General features: G+C 37.2%; 1 protein-coding gene across 2 annotated transcripts in view; it reads right to left on the bottom strand.

The window, feature by feature from the left end:
- Positions 1-297: 297 nt before the first annotated feature.
- The window catches only part of efna5b (ephrin-A5b), a 117,715-nt gene continuing 102,210 nt past the window's right edge, over positions 298-15,802 (bottom strand). Inside the window, exons 3-5 of one of the 2 annotated variants that reach the window (XM_088008802.1) lie at positions 9,530-9,595; positions 9,104-9,169; positions 298-5,914 (exon numbers count right to left, since the gene is read on the bottom strand). In XM_088008802.1, coding sequence (XP_087864928.1) covers positions 5,790-5,914; positions 9,104-9,169; positions 9,530-9,595 — 257 coding nt within the window. In that variant the 3' untranslated portion in view covers positions 298-5,789. The remainder of the gene's footprint in view (positions 5,915-9,103; positions 9,170-9,529; positions 9,596-15,802) is intronic. The other variant, XM_088008803.1, reaches the window with a different exon arrangement.

Genomic DNA, 15,802 nt, shown 5'->3' with positions numbered 1-15,802 from the left:
GAATCCCCATTCACTGTAAAGAGGTTCACACACTGAAGCAACCACATTGTATTCTCTATAACTTCTGCTTATTTATACAACTTATGTGCAACCTTAAAGGTGGAAAAAATTCTGAAATTATTTACCCTGGCCTCATTTTCACATCACAAAGTCTGCTATTTTAACGGTGTTTTGTGAGTATTATTTTGTATTCAAACCCTAACCCTATAAAAATCTGAAACATGTTCAAGCTTTTGATTAAAAAAAAAAAAAAAACACCCAAGATTATGCACAAAAAATAAAAATTGGGACACAGTGTTACAATCATCAAAGCAATGTTTTATTGTAGTACTCATAGTTGCTCAGACACGTGTATATACAAATACAGATCATTTTCCTGTCAAATTTTCTTTCATTTTATATACTGTAAAAGAGCAGTTTGGAAACAGTCCCCACTGATGGAAAAGCGGGAGTGGGGTTGAAAGGTGAGGGAGAAAGGACAGCAGGTGGAAGTTATACAAGGACAAGAAGAACGGAGGCAGGACATAAAACGAACAAGTGTTTTCATCAGCAAGAGGAGAGCTGAGGAGCTTTACCCTGCGCACAGAGCATAGATCGATGATGGGGTTCACCCTCTAACAATCCAGTTCAGGATTTGTTAGGTGGGGTGCTCTAATCCTTGAACTGTTCCTAAGACCACCATCTACAGTAAGAAAAAGTGATTTAGAGGTTGTTAAAAAGACAGAGAAAATTGAAGGGCCCCATTGTACTCTCCTCGAAGCCAGCAGCTGCTCTGTGTAAAAGCACAATGGCAAAAAGTGTCTTGAACACAGATGGGTTAGAGGCTGAGGGGCTAAGGCATGGGAAACGCTCTTCATTGCCAAACAAAGTTGCCGCTCCGCTTTTACTGTGGCGACAGAAAAAGAGACACAAAAAACTCAAAGTGTCACACTGGAAAATGTCTACAGTGATGTATCCACTCATAAACCCCTCCTACTGGGAGTGAAGGGAAAAGAAGGGCACAAGTCGAGGATGAACACCATGGATGCTTACAGAATGTCAGGTTTAGAAAAATAAAAGTAAGAGTTGCTTTTGATCTACAAAATGAAGCACCTCACAAAACCCAATTTTAAATCTCCCAACAATGGCTTGTGGTATGTACATTTGTCACGTGTGAGTACACAGTCTGACATCACTCGAATGGGGGATGCAAAAACACAGAACATGGAAATGACCATTAAATCTAATACATCAGCATGAAAAAGAAAACAGCAAAAAAAAAAAAACAAAGTCTTGAAAACTTCAGATTTTTTTTTTCTTTTTTATACATGTTATCAAGTTCATGCGCATGCCACATAATGAAACTGGTGAGATCCTTCCATTAAAAAGCCAACTTTCCACTCAAAAAATGCTTCCAAATCCTGAAGGCAAGAAAAAGTACAAATAGGCCATCGATCAAGTCCCAAATGCTTCTTTTCGTAGGCAGAATCTTTCCATGAAGAGGTGGTGACTGGTTTAAAACATGTAAGAGGTGAGCCTCTCGTTGGCTAATGTTCCAGCCAACTGCACGGTGTCCGCAGCTCCCGCAGGTTTCCCCTTTTTGTTTGAATTCAAGAGTCTCTTTAGGCATTGAGGATTAAAGCACACACAATGCATTGTTTGAGAACAGTACACACTCCGCAAAACCCAGAGATAATACGGTATCTGATTGTTTTTAGAAAAGACATAAGAACCAAATTAATACTTTAATATCAAACACTATATACATCGAGAAGTTTTCCTAATAATAATAATAATAGTCATAATCATTATCATCATAACAATAATAATAATTATACAGTTTTAACAATGTTTTATCTCTTTTTTTTTTTTTTTTTGTCCTCCAGAAAGGTACAAAACAGATACTAACCTAACACTACTATGTTGTATGGTTGTCTACCTCAGGATACACAGTATCCAGTATATAAGTTGATTCTCATTTCCCAGGTTTGGGTTATGTGCAGGAAAAAAAAAATCATGGTATTGATAGCAAAAGAAAAAAAAGACAATTAGTGTTGATAATCATAAAACTGAAGCTGGTTTCTGATTATAGCCTGCAGACAAGCGTCCATGTTGAATCTTCTGCAGTGCTCATATCCCCGTGGTGATATTCTGAAAATTAGTACCTCATTAAATGGCCTCGTCTCATATTACCTCTTGTAGCTGAGCTGCTATTCTGCTGTAATAGCATTGTTACTGCAGTATATAAAAGGAACAAATGGCTGAAGGCAAACGTTGTTTTTCAGAAATGAAATGAAAAATAGATAGATATATATATATAAAAAAAGCACAGGAAAAAAAAACAAAAAACAGTCACAAAATAAAAACAAAGCAAACCCAAAACAGTGCATGCCTCTGAGGCTGAATGGTGCTAGACAGCATGTTTGTCAATGAATTGAATAGGTTTTTTTGGCCTGTAGTGTTGAATGAGTTTTTAGGTTCTTTTGTCTAAAAGTGTTTTGTTAGGCACTAATCACATTTTATTGACTATCTTTTTAAACCTGTATGCGTTTGTGTGTGTAAGCCTCTCTGCATATAATTCTTCTCCGTCTCCTTCACTTGCCAGCTCTCTTGAACTGCAAGGTCATTGGTGCTTTAAAGTCCCCCACAGTAAAATTCTACACTTCCGAGGCGCCCCCACTAAGCCTTCCGTCATCTATTTTTAATACCAGAAAAACATCCCTTGTGACAACATGGGGTCTGCGTGCCTGTCATTTTGAACCTCATTAAGGGGTCGCTTAAACAAGTAACAGTAGGAGCAGAAGGTGGGCGCGCAATTGCTCCTGTGCTCGTTTTTTTTTTTTTTTTTGCTCTATTTCTCTCATTCTGTCCATCTTTCTAACTTGCCGCTTTGATACTGATAGATTCAGTAGAGTTAAAGACATAGCTAAAGAATTTTGAAGTGAGGTTCTATTAAAAGGTCATAAGTAATCATAATGTCTTAATTTAGCATGAATCCGTATTATTAGCTCATTCCAGAGAGTCAAAGAAGGGCCAAGACCAAAGTGTACTGCTATAATCTTAAAACAACTTTTATGAACCTTTAAAGCACTGTAACTTTTTGTTTTTTTACTGGGCAGTCGTCCACACAGAAGACAACGACTGTTTACAACTAAAAATGGAAGAGCATTGCAACTGATCGTCCTGTGTGAAAAGTATTTCTGGTCAGAGTAATTAAGTTAATTCACACTATTTTTATAGGTTTTTAACAATGCATTACTATTCTATAAGGTAGTTACTCTGACTGTAAATGGTTGGAAAGCTCCATTTTGTTTTACAAAGAAAGGGGATTGTCTATTATCTTATCATTAGCTGCTATTGTCCAATGCAAATATAAGGACAGTTTATGCGTTCATGAAACACTACAGATAAACTGCCATGGACTTGATGTTACTTTAAGAACATTAATTTACTTATGGGTCCTCTAAGGGTTTTTACCCAAAACAGGTTTCAAGGTTACACTAATACTAGTGCGTCTTTCCTCACAGTTTGTCTCTGTCCCCATTGCTGCATGTTCTGGCTCTGGCACAGATAAACTTGTTATTCAACTTTGAACTGAACCACAGGAAAGAGCTGCTTTCACCTAGAGCTGTGGCTGAGCCAGTAGAAGCTTGCAACCAATTTAAACATAAAAATAATTTCAAACTTCACAGTTAGTTTCATGTCCAATCTGTGCAATTCAAAACACAGAGCCTCAAAATGACCAAAAAGTTGGAATAGCAGTACAAAGACAGATGTTCCCAGTCTTAAACTCTGCTTGTTAAAACCGCACCAATAAATTATGATGGTGATATTAGGTAATCTAGTTGCAGGAAAATGTAGATAACTAGTTGTGTAGTTAAATTGTCTCTGTTAACGCGGCAGAACCAGACATTTTACAGCGTTGCAATGATGTAGCTCTGCGTTGACTCACTGCTTGTGAAAAAATAAAAACAGTTAAGAACTGATTGTAGTATCAGCTCTCTTAAATACTTGCAGCAAGAAACAACAAAAAAAAAACATTTGTGACGAGCCAGACTCTGAAGCCATTTCTTCAGAGTCTGGGTTTGATTGATTGGTATTTTTAACCAAATGAAGACACCAAAGGAGTTCTCTACTGTGGGAAAGATATTAACCGCTTATGATCTTTTAACAGAAAAGTCCTGAGCTATCCCTTTTGGTAAAGCTTGCCTCTTTCAAGGAAGCAAAAACCTTTCTTTAAATAAGACACTGCCGATATGAAAAACTCCCCTTCTGTTTCTGTGGAAGTAAGCGTTGCTGCTGATCAGTAAATTACTTTGAATCCAAGTGGTAACATAAACAAACTGAACAGAGCTGCCTTAAGTTTAATGGATATGTTTTTGTTCTGTTTACACTCCTCTAATTGGAGATATGCATTTGTCGTTGTAATGCTTCACCAACTGCTGCAATAATCTGAACATGATAAGCATTTAATAAGTATTAAACTGAACTATGATCATGTTAAAGAATTAAAAAAAGCATGGTACTGTAAGGTGAAGGGTCTTATTAAACATCATTTATTGTTCTCATTTGACAGGATCTAAAATAGTTTAAACTATCTGCATAGTTAAAAGAGAATGTTTGATAGTTTAGCAAAAGAAAAAAAGAAAAAGAAAACGCCACCCAGTTTAAGCCGTGAACCGTTTTGAACAATCAATAGCTAGGGAATAAATAGCTTTGGATGCAAATGTTTATGGGAGTGTTAATATTGACTAATGCTCAACTGGAACAGAGAAAACAATTGCGGCCCAGCTCAGTAAACATTGCACAAATGGCTGTGACTGCTGGCGTGAAATTGTGTTATCAAGTTTCAAAAGGTATTGATTCTCGATTTTAACAGCGGTTAACGAAGTGTCTGGAGAGAAAGTTTCAATTTAGTTTTGGCTTTGTGAGTTTGAGTGAACAGAACCCTTTTTTTTTTTTTTTTTTTTTTTTTTAGAAATGTCTTATTGGCCAAGTTTATTGGGTTTGTCAGAAAGAAAGAGTTGCTTGCTGATTTGAAAAGGATTTGCTCGTCCGGAACGTTCAACTGCTCATCATAGTATGGAGAAAGAGGACACCACGTTTAAAAAACCAGGGATTGTAAGTGACTTTGCTCCATGTCAGATATTTCACATATTTCTGAATTCTGTCTTAGTTAAAAACTGAACAACTACATCTATCTCAGGTTTAAGCTAAGCTTTAGAAGGCTTCTTGAGAGGTCTCAGGGAAACGTTCCATTTCTGTCTGTCGTATATACAATAATTTCTAACACCTAGAATCTACAATGCTCCACTGTGTATATGGCGACTGTCTAAAAATGTAAAACTCTTCTGCTATTGGCTGCTGTTTTTGAATGTGCTTTTGCATTGTTGCAATGGTGTGCCGTCTGTGTGTATGCACAATAAACTGCATGAACTTAGTTTTCATAGGTAAACATCAGTGCTGCAATGACATAAATACGATGTAGCGTGATGGTAAATGTCATGGGAAAATAAGAATCACTAAGTGTCAAAAAAATGGGATTTGGCATCTTGGTTGAAGGTATAAGAGGGGGCACTTTCTCTCCCACTTTTAACATCAACTTTTTTTTTAACTCACAGAAGGAGAAAGACCACTTAATTTTTCTTCTGAAAAAAATAGTTTTTTTTTGTTTTGTTTTTTCTTGAGAAGCCTGCTTTTTATGCCCAATCAAGCAAATGCAATCCACCCAAATCCCACCCACTACCCTGCAGCCTAGGGTAGATTCAGGCCACGCTAGGTGTAAATGACCTCCAGCACAGAGGGAGGCGCTATAAAGTAAAGAGTCCCACTAGGGTGACCAGCAGCAAAGCAAGTAGAGAACTTGTCTTCTGCAGACGTTGCGCAGCGTTCGTTTCACTCCGCGAAGGGGCAGCCGTTTCATGGCTAGTTTCATCTAAAGGATAGAAAAAAAATATATACAGCATGAATTGATAGGTTTCTCTGTTATGATGATGAAACATATATAAAATATGAAATAATATAATTTATTTACATACAGGCACATCTCAGTAATACAATATTACCAAAATGGTTAATATATTCCACTGATTCAATAAAAAAAAAACATAAATAAACCTTGATATATTTCAAGCATTCGTTCATATTGGTTGTGCTGATTATGACCTGCAATAAATTAAATCGGTTTTAAGTAAAATTAGTGGAAAAACAGAAAAACTAAAAAGGTACATTTTAAAACAGAAAGGTGGGCCTACTCTACTCAAGAGTATGCCCATGTACTGTACACTATTATGAACAGAATACTATCTGCAGCAAAGTGGTGTTGAAAGGAGGTGATGAGGCCATGGCAGTGAGGTCAATAGGTTTCCCCTCAAAACATTTTACTTTTGCTTATGCAGATTAATGTGCTTCAATAGGTGGAAGCCCTGGTTGCTTTGGTTTGCGAGCAGAGCCAGGTTTGGACATTAGCTCTTCTGCATTGTTGCGCCTGTTTTTTATAATGTTTCTCCTGACAATACCCTCCTGACTGTCTGAAGGGCTTAAGTCAGGTGAGTTTCCTGGCTAATCATGGACAACAATACTGTAGCAATTAAACTGAGTAGTGTGGGCAAATACCACTAAAATTGTAACCAGCACAGTTTTAAAGTATGTCAAGGCAGTGCTTTAAAATTGCAATGTTTATGTTGTGCATCTTTTTCTACCACATTTTTTCCATCCTCACAACTTTCCATTATAATATTCCTGGATACAGATTGTCTTTTTAGTAAAGACCTTTTTGTGGAGGATATAACCGACTGACTACTCCACAGCAGTCAAGTCAGCACCATGCTCTACAATCATGTAGGCCTGAATTTTAGATTTTCCTTGTGTATAAGCCATAATCCTCAAAATCAACATAAAGATGTGAAATGTAACACTCTGTGTACAATCTATATAATGTGTGACATATAGATGTCTATGTTTTGTAATTGTGCAATTACAAAACATAATTATTTCATGAGATTCTAATATGAAACGAACCTGTACTCAAGAAGCACTGGTTTGTTTCACTAACAATAGTATTTGCAACAATTTTCAGATTCATGTCATGAAGTCTGAGTTGCCATTTGAACTTCAGTTGCTGTATAATGTTTCATCTCCCAGGTGAGCGGCCGCCTGTGTCTGTCTGGCAGTAGCATCAGTATCTGTGTGCAGCCATGTGCCCGCTTCACCGTGGGAAAGTAGCTGAACCATGCACAGCACAAGGACAGACAGACCAGACGTTTACATAACCACACAACTGTGTATGTAAGATGAGTTGTCAAGACTGGACGGACAGAGCAACAACGACAACTGAGGGGTTGAATGCTTAAATTCAATGGCTTTGGAAATGATGAAAGAGAATTTAGCCAAAACTTAAGCTAGATTCTGTTGATTAGAGGCAGCCTTTAAAGGATGCAAACAGCACAGCAAAATTAACAAGCAAGCACAAATCAAAGACGCAAGCATCAAACCTGCATAAGCATTTAGAACTAGTAGCATCCTATATTATGTATTTTACTAGCTACAATTATTCCACACTGTACAAAGTTTGACTTTAAGCATTTGAAAATTCAATCTGTCACACACTACATCACATTAAAGAGACCAATCAAATTTATTAGGAAATCATAAATTACGCATCTTTTAGACCTTCTAATATCACCTAAAAGTTTAAATGTGTGGCGATGCCCTATGTAAGGACCACTTAAATTATTGGGGGAAAAAAAAAGTTTTTAAAAAGTTACAATACCTTAAGCTAAGTTAGTGAAAATGTTGCCAAGTTTTTTTTTATACTGAGTTTAGACATTCCTCTACTTTTCTACCAAGTCTATTCTTTTGTATCATACTTTTATAGTGAGCTCTCTTTATGTTGGCACAGGCCTGAGTGTAAACTGGTGCTGAGAATGAAACAGCAGCGTGTGGCTGATGGGGTGTGTTTCTCCCTGGTGACTGACTTGGTCTCATCTAAAACACATAAAATGTTGTGCATTCTGAGCACAACAAATAATCAATGCTGAGCTGCAGAGCCAAACAGCAAGTCAATGAAGGCTTAAGCAGACTGTTAGAATGTATACCTATACTCTGCACATAGAGATAAGGTAATGATTTTTTTTTTCTTGTGGTTTTTACAGCTGACATATTAATTACAATGCCGAATTGATATTTCATTAAACATCAGCAGTTTTTATGTTCACAAGGAGAAAATATTTTTCATACACAAATACATCTAAAATTGTTGAATATCAACAACTTCAACAGTTCTTTGTTACCCATTTCAGAAAGTAAAACTAATTATACAGATTAGAGCCTTACTTTCTTGACTTAGAGCCTTACTTTCAATTTTAATGATTATGGCTTATTGGTGATGAAAACCTCAAATTCAGTGTTTCAGATGAATATGATCATACTTGAGTAAAATTAATACAAAACCTTGTATTAAATTTAAACTACAACCTTTTGTGACTTGATCATCTTTTGGAGGGAGTCAGTGATGGTGTTCCGTACATATTTTAAAGCGGTACTCTTCCTGAGATTGTGCAGTCTACTGACCCAGACCCAGAGACCACTTAGGACCTTAGGAAACTTTTTCAGGTGTTTTGAATTAATTTGCTGATTCGGTTGTGAAACAGTGAATTTCCAGTAATTGCCTTTTTTTTATGATATTCATGTTTTTGGAGACTGAATTTGGGGTTTCCATTATCTGTAAACAATAATCATGAACATTTCAAGAAATTATAGCTTTCAATTTTCTATGATTTTAGCATGTATGATCTCAAATTCTGAATTTCATAATAATTTATTTTTCAAATAAATAACAAAATATAAATAGTTTTGGATAGATTTATCCATTAAGTGTGTTTATTTCTAAGTGTAATTTAATTGTGGTCTATGTTAAAAAAGAAGTCTTTAGACACTTGTAGTACAGAAACTTGTCTACTTTTTACACAAAAAAGTTTTTCTAAATTGGAATCTTGGAGAAATGTTTAAATGATTATGTGGAAAACAAACTTGATAAACATGCAGTGTAGAGCAACAAAACAGGGTGACATACAGGAGACACATGCAAGAGGTCACAGTGAATAAGACCAAAAGCCATACTAACCTCTTGGTAACGTATTTTCTACTCTGTCATCTATATCAAAAACACGATCTGTTTTCAGACAGCTGTCTACAACAGAAAATAGGGAGAATGGGAAATCATTACAGGTATGCAACAAATATGTTAGTGACATTTGTACTCCCACCTCCACTTTAGCCCAAACACGCAGAGCAACAAAGCTAATGGCAACATTCAGAGGATTTCAGTTGATTTGATGATCTAGCATCTTTTTTCATGTTTCAAAAAGAATAAAATCATTTTCTTAGAAGGCAGGTCTGTGATACATAAAAGGAGCATGTTGAACAATGACTGAACAGTAAAACAGGGAAGTGAGGAAACCATACATCCCTAATTCGTTTTGATCTCCAGTCCAAGAGTGTACCTCGGTAAGCTATATTATAAAGCCCTGTGTTACATCCAAACACTTACTTGATGGTCGGACGAAAACTTTAAGCTTGAGGCATGTTTTCTTCCCGTTTGGAGCAACGGTGGAGGCTGAAAGAAATCACAACAGAGACAGGTTAACATGGCTGATACTGTTAGTGCAGCATGTACACTCAACGGCCTGTTACGCAGCAGTTCTGGACTTGAACTCCACAGTTAAAGATTCACTGAATAGAAAAGGTCTGGTAATACATATCAGATCTAACACAGCAGTTAGCTCTGAAATAGTGTAATTCGAAAAACATAACGTTTTAAGATAGTTAATGTTGACTGGTACAGGGATTAAACAGGGTTAGTCATGGGTTTTTGTGGAATTATAGCTTGAAAGTATTTACAGATGTGTGGGAAACTCTACAGAAAAAAAGCAGAGAGCTATTCTTACAGCAGAATTTCCCTATGTTAGAGAAGCATGTAGCAGCAGCAGCAGCTCATGAAGGACCAGGATATTTACATATCAGCATGTCCAAAAAGAGAAAAAGCTTTGTAATTTATTGCCTTGCAAAAACATTCAAAACCCTCAACAGTTAAACATTTTATGGTTACAACAAATTCATTGTGTTTTACTGCAATTTCACGTGACAGCCCATAGCAAAGCAGCACACAATTGTGAACGAGGGAAAATCTTAAAACTGTGAAAGTGTATTCTGCACTCCTGCGACAATATTTTGTAGAATCACCTTTCAAAGCAATTAGTTTCGTGTCTCTTTCTGTTAATCTCTGACTTAAACTTCTCCACAGCTTTCTCCATGACCGCTCTGTTGTGTCCTTTAGTCTTCATGAAGTTGTTTGTTTTCTAACAGATCTCAGAGGCCGTCATGTAACAGATGGACTTAATATAAAAAGGGGACTTCTGAAGGCATCTGTTTATACTGGATTTGGTTTAGAGGCAGAAAAGTGAAAGAGGCTGAATACAGACGCATGCGACACAGATTTTATGAATCTGTAAATGTAACAGTTTCTTTAAACTTTGAAATTTTGCACCATTTTATGTTGGTTTGTTACATAGAATTCTGCTAATGACATAAAGGTTTGTGTTTCTACAATAAGAAAAAAATGTGAAAAGTTCTATACTTTTGCGAGGCAATGTACAATGATGTGTTTCCCTCCATGAGAACCTCAACATGGTTTCACGCTACCCAGAGTGAGGAAGGATAAACTGTGTGTGGTGCATGTGTGGATGGTTTGTGGTTGATGTGAGGAAACAGAACCCTTCCTGCCAGGTCCATGGGGTGTGAATCTCCAGAACGTTAGTTACCATGGGGGCTGTGTCAAATCCACAAAAAAATATCTCAAGTGTTACAGATGTGGGAGTATGAGTGGTTGACCACTAATAGTGTTGTGGTGGGGCAGCAGGTGCTGTCTCCTGCAGACCAGGACAGGGGTCAAACATATGTCAGTGTAGAACATGGGGGACGACTACAGCATTGTACACCGTCTTGAAATTATAGGCTGCTGCGTTTGGGTTCAGGACCTCGTATCAAGCTGAGAAAAGTGTAGACTCCTTCAGCAGTTGTGATGAATTAATTTTATCTGCCAGCTCCAACTTCCAGCCTCTGCTGCTCCTCCTCCAGATTCACTATGGAACTCTTTACTTTGGTAGGTTTGGGGTTGTGTCATACTCTTTGCATTTACAGATTAATTCAACCGTTCACATTTTTATTTACGAGTCCATTTGAAAACCTAACTGTACAGCTATGTATTACATTGTGTTTGATTAGATTAAATCCCTGTTACATTGATACATGACAAAACGTTAAAAAAAATTGGAGGGCTGTTAATAGTTTAGCAAGGCGCTGTTCAAAGCAGACAACAGTTTTTCTTTATCATAATATGTCATTGCAGACATATTTATTACCACATACTTTAGTCATGCTTTGAAGTGGACACATACAAGTGTCTCTTTCTATCTGACAGTTGGGCAGAATTTTTAAATTTGAACATCGGTCCAAAATCCAGCCAGAACTGATGAAGTTCATTAGGTTTATCTGCCATGATTTTACAAAGCACTTCCTGTCATTTGATTTATATATATAAATAATTTTTATTAATTTTTTTAAGGAATGCAAACTCTGCATATCGAAACTATTTAGATTTTAAACTATGTTAAATCAGCATGCTGAAGGATAATTGCATCAGATTAAGGAGGCCTCAGAGCAGTTTGTCTTTTTAGATGATCCAATTTAGCATCAGCAGGTGTTTATTCAATTTGCAAATTTTGTTAAAAGAATGCCAACACTAACAAATAATGCTTTTGCAATGGGCACTCACCATATACCATACCATTTCAGAGAAAAATGCTCCACTTGTCAAAAGATCTTTGACAACCAGAGTGTACTGAGAAACTGAGAATATACTGAGCTAGAAATGATCAACTTATGTCTGTGACAGAGGTCTAGTTGCTTTTGCATTTTACCAACAAAATGTTTGATATTTTCGATTATTTAACCCTTAGATTAGAGGCAAGACCTTCTGAAAAAAATGTTTTCTGCAACCATTAAATGTTTGCAATGAGAAAATTATTGATTAGCAAATATGGAAAAGGTCAGAGTGTTCCTCAGTTTTAGCAAGACAAGATTGTGCATCCATCTACCTGTATTTCATGCAATCTAACTCATGCAACTCAGCTCCCTCTCTGCCCCATGTTGTCATTTAATTTTTTCACTTCATTAGTTGTTATCTTTCCCTTCCCTACAAGAGAAGTCACCTGACAACCGATGCTGTTTGTCATGCCTCTGTTTGTCTTCAAAAGATGCGAGAAGGGAGGCCAGGGGCGACAGAAGGGACAGAGGGAAAGTGATCCTTATTATTTCATGTGGAGGCTGCTGATGACACGCTAATGAACCTTGGCGACCGTCGCTCACCCATTGAGTCACACACCCCGGCACCTACGCAATTTATGTCACTTTTCGTAGTGCTCCACTTCTTTACTCTTTTCTTTGCAGTGAGTGCCCATAAAGTGCCTAACAGACACGCTCACACACGCACACACACACACACAGACCTCGTCTCCACATGTTGTATCTTCATCATCATTGTGGGCTGAGTTGAGTCACAGCCATCGACACCAGCCACTTAGCAAAGGCTGCTGATCATGAAAGAAGGATGGGTGTGATGACAATAGGCAGAGAGCATGTGGGAGTCCCTCCCCTAGCCAGCAAATTGCTGAAGCTGTTGTGATGTTTATAGATTTAGCTATGACACTCTAACTCCAACATAAGAGAAACGCACAGAGCTAAGTGAGCAGAGCAACTGCCTGTGTGTCTAGGATTTCACCCTAATCATAGATCTTTCTTACCTATGAAAAAGTATTCTTAGTTTTTGAAGCATTTTTTCTTTCAAAGATGTAAAAGAAATCTGCTGACGACTGAAGTCAGTCAATTTTCGGGACATAATTTGGCATTTGCATTTATTTGCTAAGGGACAGTGTGTATTAATCAACATGAGTAAACATTTGTATAAATATGCCAGCTTTTGGCTTTTTTGAGGTGATATTGACAAATATTTCAGTTTCAGTCAGTCTTTCTTTGACGACAGTACAGCGTTGTTTTTCAGCTACTGCTCCCATACACACAGTGAGATGTCGCCTCTGCTCCTAAACTTCATAGCAAATGAGTTAAAGCTCAAAGCACTAAAGCTTGCAGAATTACTTGGAATGCTGTTCCTATATTTTGTTTTATTTTACACTACAGATTATTGATTGGCATCAGTTTCAACACCTGCTGTTCACTCTACCTTGAGGCTCCACAAACTTTGAATTTCTGGCCATAGCATGGACGAGTGGTTCTTTTGAAGGACAAATGGCATGATAAGACGTCCCGAAATGAAAGTCAGATGGGTATGGGGGGGTGATCTGGCTACTCCTCCATGCCTTGTCCACTGATTAGCAGTGGCTGCTTCCTTCGGTCCACTGCATTATGCATTAGCATTAAGGCAAATGGAATGAAGCAGAATCCAATTACGGGAGAACAAACAGGTGGGCTCAGTGCAGCTTAGGCAGAGGATTGTTTCAATCACAGCCCAAGCCAAGCTTTATTGCAACTGAAATTTCATGCAGAAAACACATGCTAAAATCCTAGACACAAAACAAGGTCTGCGTGATAAGAATTAAAAATTGAAGTTGGGGCCTGCTACATTCAGAAATTGACAGCCAGAGTATAACTTCTGTACTGTTTATGCATGATTTAAGAGACATGGCTCCAAAATTGTGCAAGCCATATATATATTCAGCAAGACAGGATCATCATTGACAGTCTGGTCAATTTTCAATATTACACACCCTGTTCAAATTCCTCACCTAGACTGATGTAACTGGTTGCAGATGACCATAAATCAATTGGAATGAAGATATCAGCATCGGTTCAGCCTTTGAAAAGCACAAGAGCTCTGATGTTTGCATCTAGAAGTCATTTTTCTTGCACATACCCGGGCATTATTCAAGCAAAAAAAAAAAAAAAAAAAACATACATTCTTAAAGGATTTTAAGCCTGGAATAATGACTGAAAAAAGAAAAAAAGAAGGGCATAATTTGGTAAAAATAAAATCCATGTTCATCTACAATTTTCTGCTTCATAATTATCAGGTTTGAAACAGGATTTTTTAATCTTTGATTCCAGAAGTGAGACCAAATAAAATGGATTTCTGACTTGCTATGCTGGATAAGTTTTGAATTGAACTTGTGCAACAGTAAGCTGAGCATTATATATCCACATTAGCACATTTCTCAAGATTAGGTGACATTTTTGCACAGCACAGTGTTATCATCTTACTGCCTGCATTTATTTGATATTCATATATAAAATAACACTAGATGATGTTTTTGATGCCAAACAGATTCTAAATTTAATACATTGTTAATAATATAGCACATACAGTAGGTAAGAATGCACCGTGGAAATTAAGTTATGCAGAAACTGCTAGCTCTCCCGGTGCATGTATAGATTCTCTGAAAAACTAAAGTCAACAAGATGAAAACCTCAAAAAAAAACAAAAAAAAAAACACTGAGGGCAACTTCCTTCTTCACGACATGCAAGAAAAAAAAAGGAAGTGAAATAAGATTTCTCTTTTGACTTTGGTGAAAGATCGCAAGCGCTAGACGTACGCTTTTGTTTTAGTTGTATTTACCCAGAATTCCCTGCACTACAGATCGGTCTCTGGTCCACTTATCATTCACTTCAAATGACCCAAGACCAAGGTTTTTTAGGTGGAACACAGTTTTTGGTTCACATCAGAATTCGACTGTGCATTCCCATCTCCCAAAATGAACCTTTGTGTGCAAACAAACAACAGTTCAATGACAAAAGGACTGGTGAAAATGCAGCTTGAGTCTCAATATGGAAGAAGACTCCAAGTAAGCGATTTTAAGCATAAACTGATACTTAAAAACTGAAATTAGAAGAAGTATAAAAGGTGTAAGACGCTATTTATGAAAGAATGGATTTCTGGACATGTCTGTAATTCATTCGAGGCCGTAGCAGAGTGAGGCTTGATCAGCAGATAGCAAAAAGGCTAAACAGAATACAGCAAAGATCTTTTGTTTTATCCTTTTGATCTTTTAATTTCTGTCTGTCCGCCATGGGATATGCTGGATTAGAAAATGTCTGCCTTTTTGAAAACTTAAGGTAAAGATTTACAAAGAGAAAAGTCAGCCAGAGGACTGTAATCGGTGTGTATCCAGTATTTGGTAGTGCATCATATTTATGGTACCCCACTCAATGCTCAAATGACTCACCAATCTGCTAAGATTTGATGACAAACTATCATTTTAAACCATGCCATTTAAGCTAATGTCTAACTTTTCAATCAGTTTCAGTTTAAAATGCTCAAGCTTTACTGAGAGTTGCATGCGGTCATGTGAGAATATAATAACATCATCATATTAGAATGCCTGTAGAGTAACATCAGCCTGATGGTCAGATGGCCTTAATTATGGGGTTCTAATCCTTATATCCATTCTTGGGTAATGGAAGAAACCAGTTTAACTGAATATGAAGCAGTGCTGTGTCCAGTACTACTGCATTCTGGGTAAGCCTATCCTGTCAGCTAACAAAAGAAACAGCCCGCTGGCCTTGTCCTTTATTTACCAGGATTACTCATGTGGATTACACCGAACAAACCAAGTTAGAATTTAGGTCCAGAACTCTGAGCAAACACAGAACCGTTTCCAAGAACGTTAAAGCCAATACACACAGTGTTTCTTTTCCAAAACTTCATGCCATCTTCATCACACATTTCCATTTGTGCATTTGTGCAGCCTGTGG

The sequence above is a fragment of the Poecilia mexicana genome, unplaced genomic scaffold (assembly GCF_051168715.1).
Source record: "Poecilia mexicana isolate PSO_F unplaced genomic scaffold, ASM5116871v1 scaffold_9, whole genome shotgun sequence".
In the NCBI taxonomy this organism is placed as follows: domain Eukaryota; kingdom Metazoa; phylum Chordata; class Actinopteri; order Cyprinodontiformes; family Poeciliidae; genus Poecilia; species Poecilia mexicana.
This window is presented reverse-complemented; position numbering and strand designations above follow the sequence as displayed.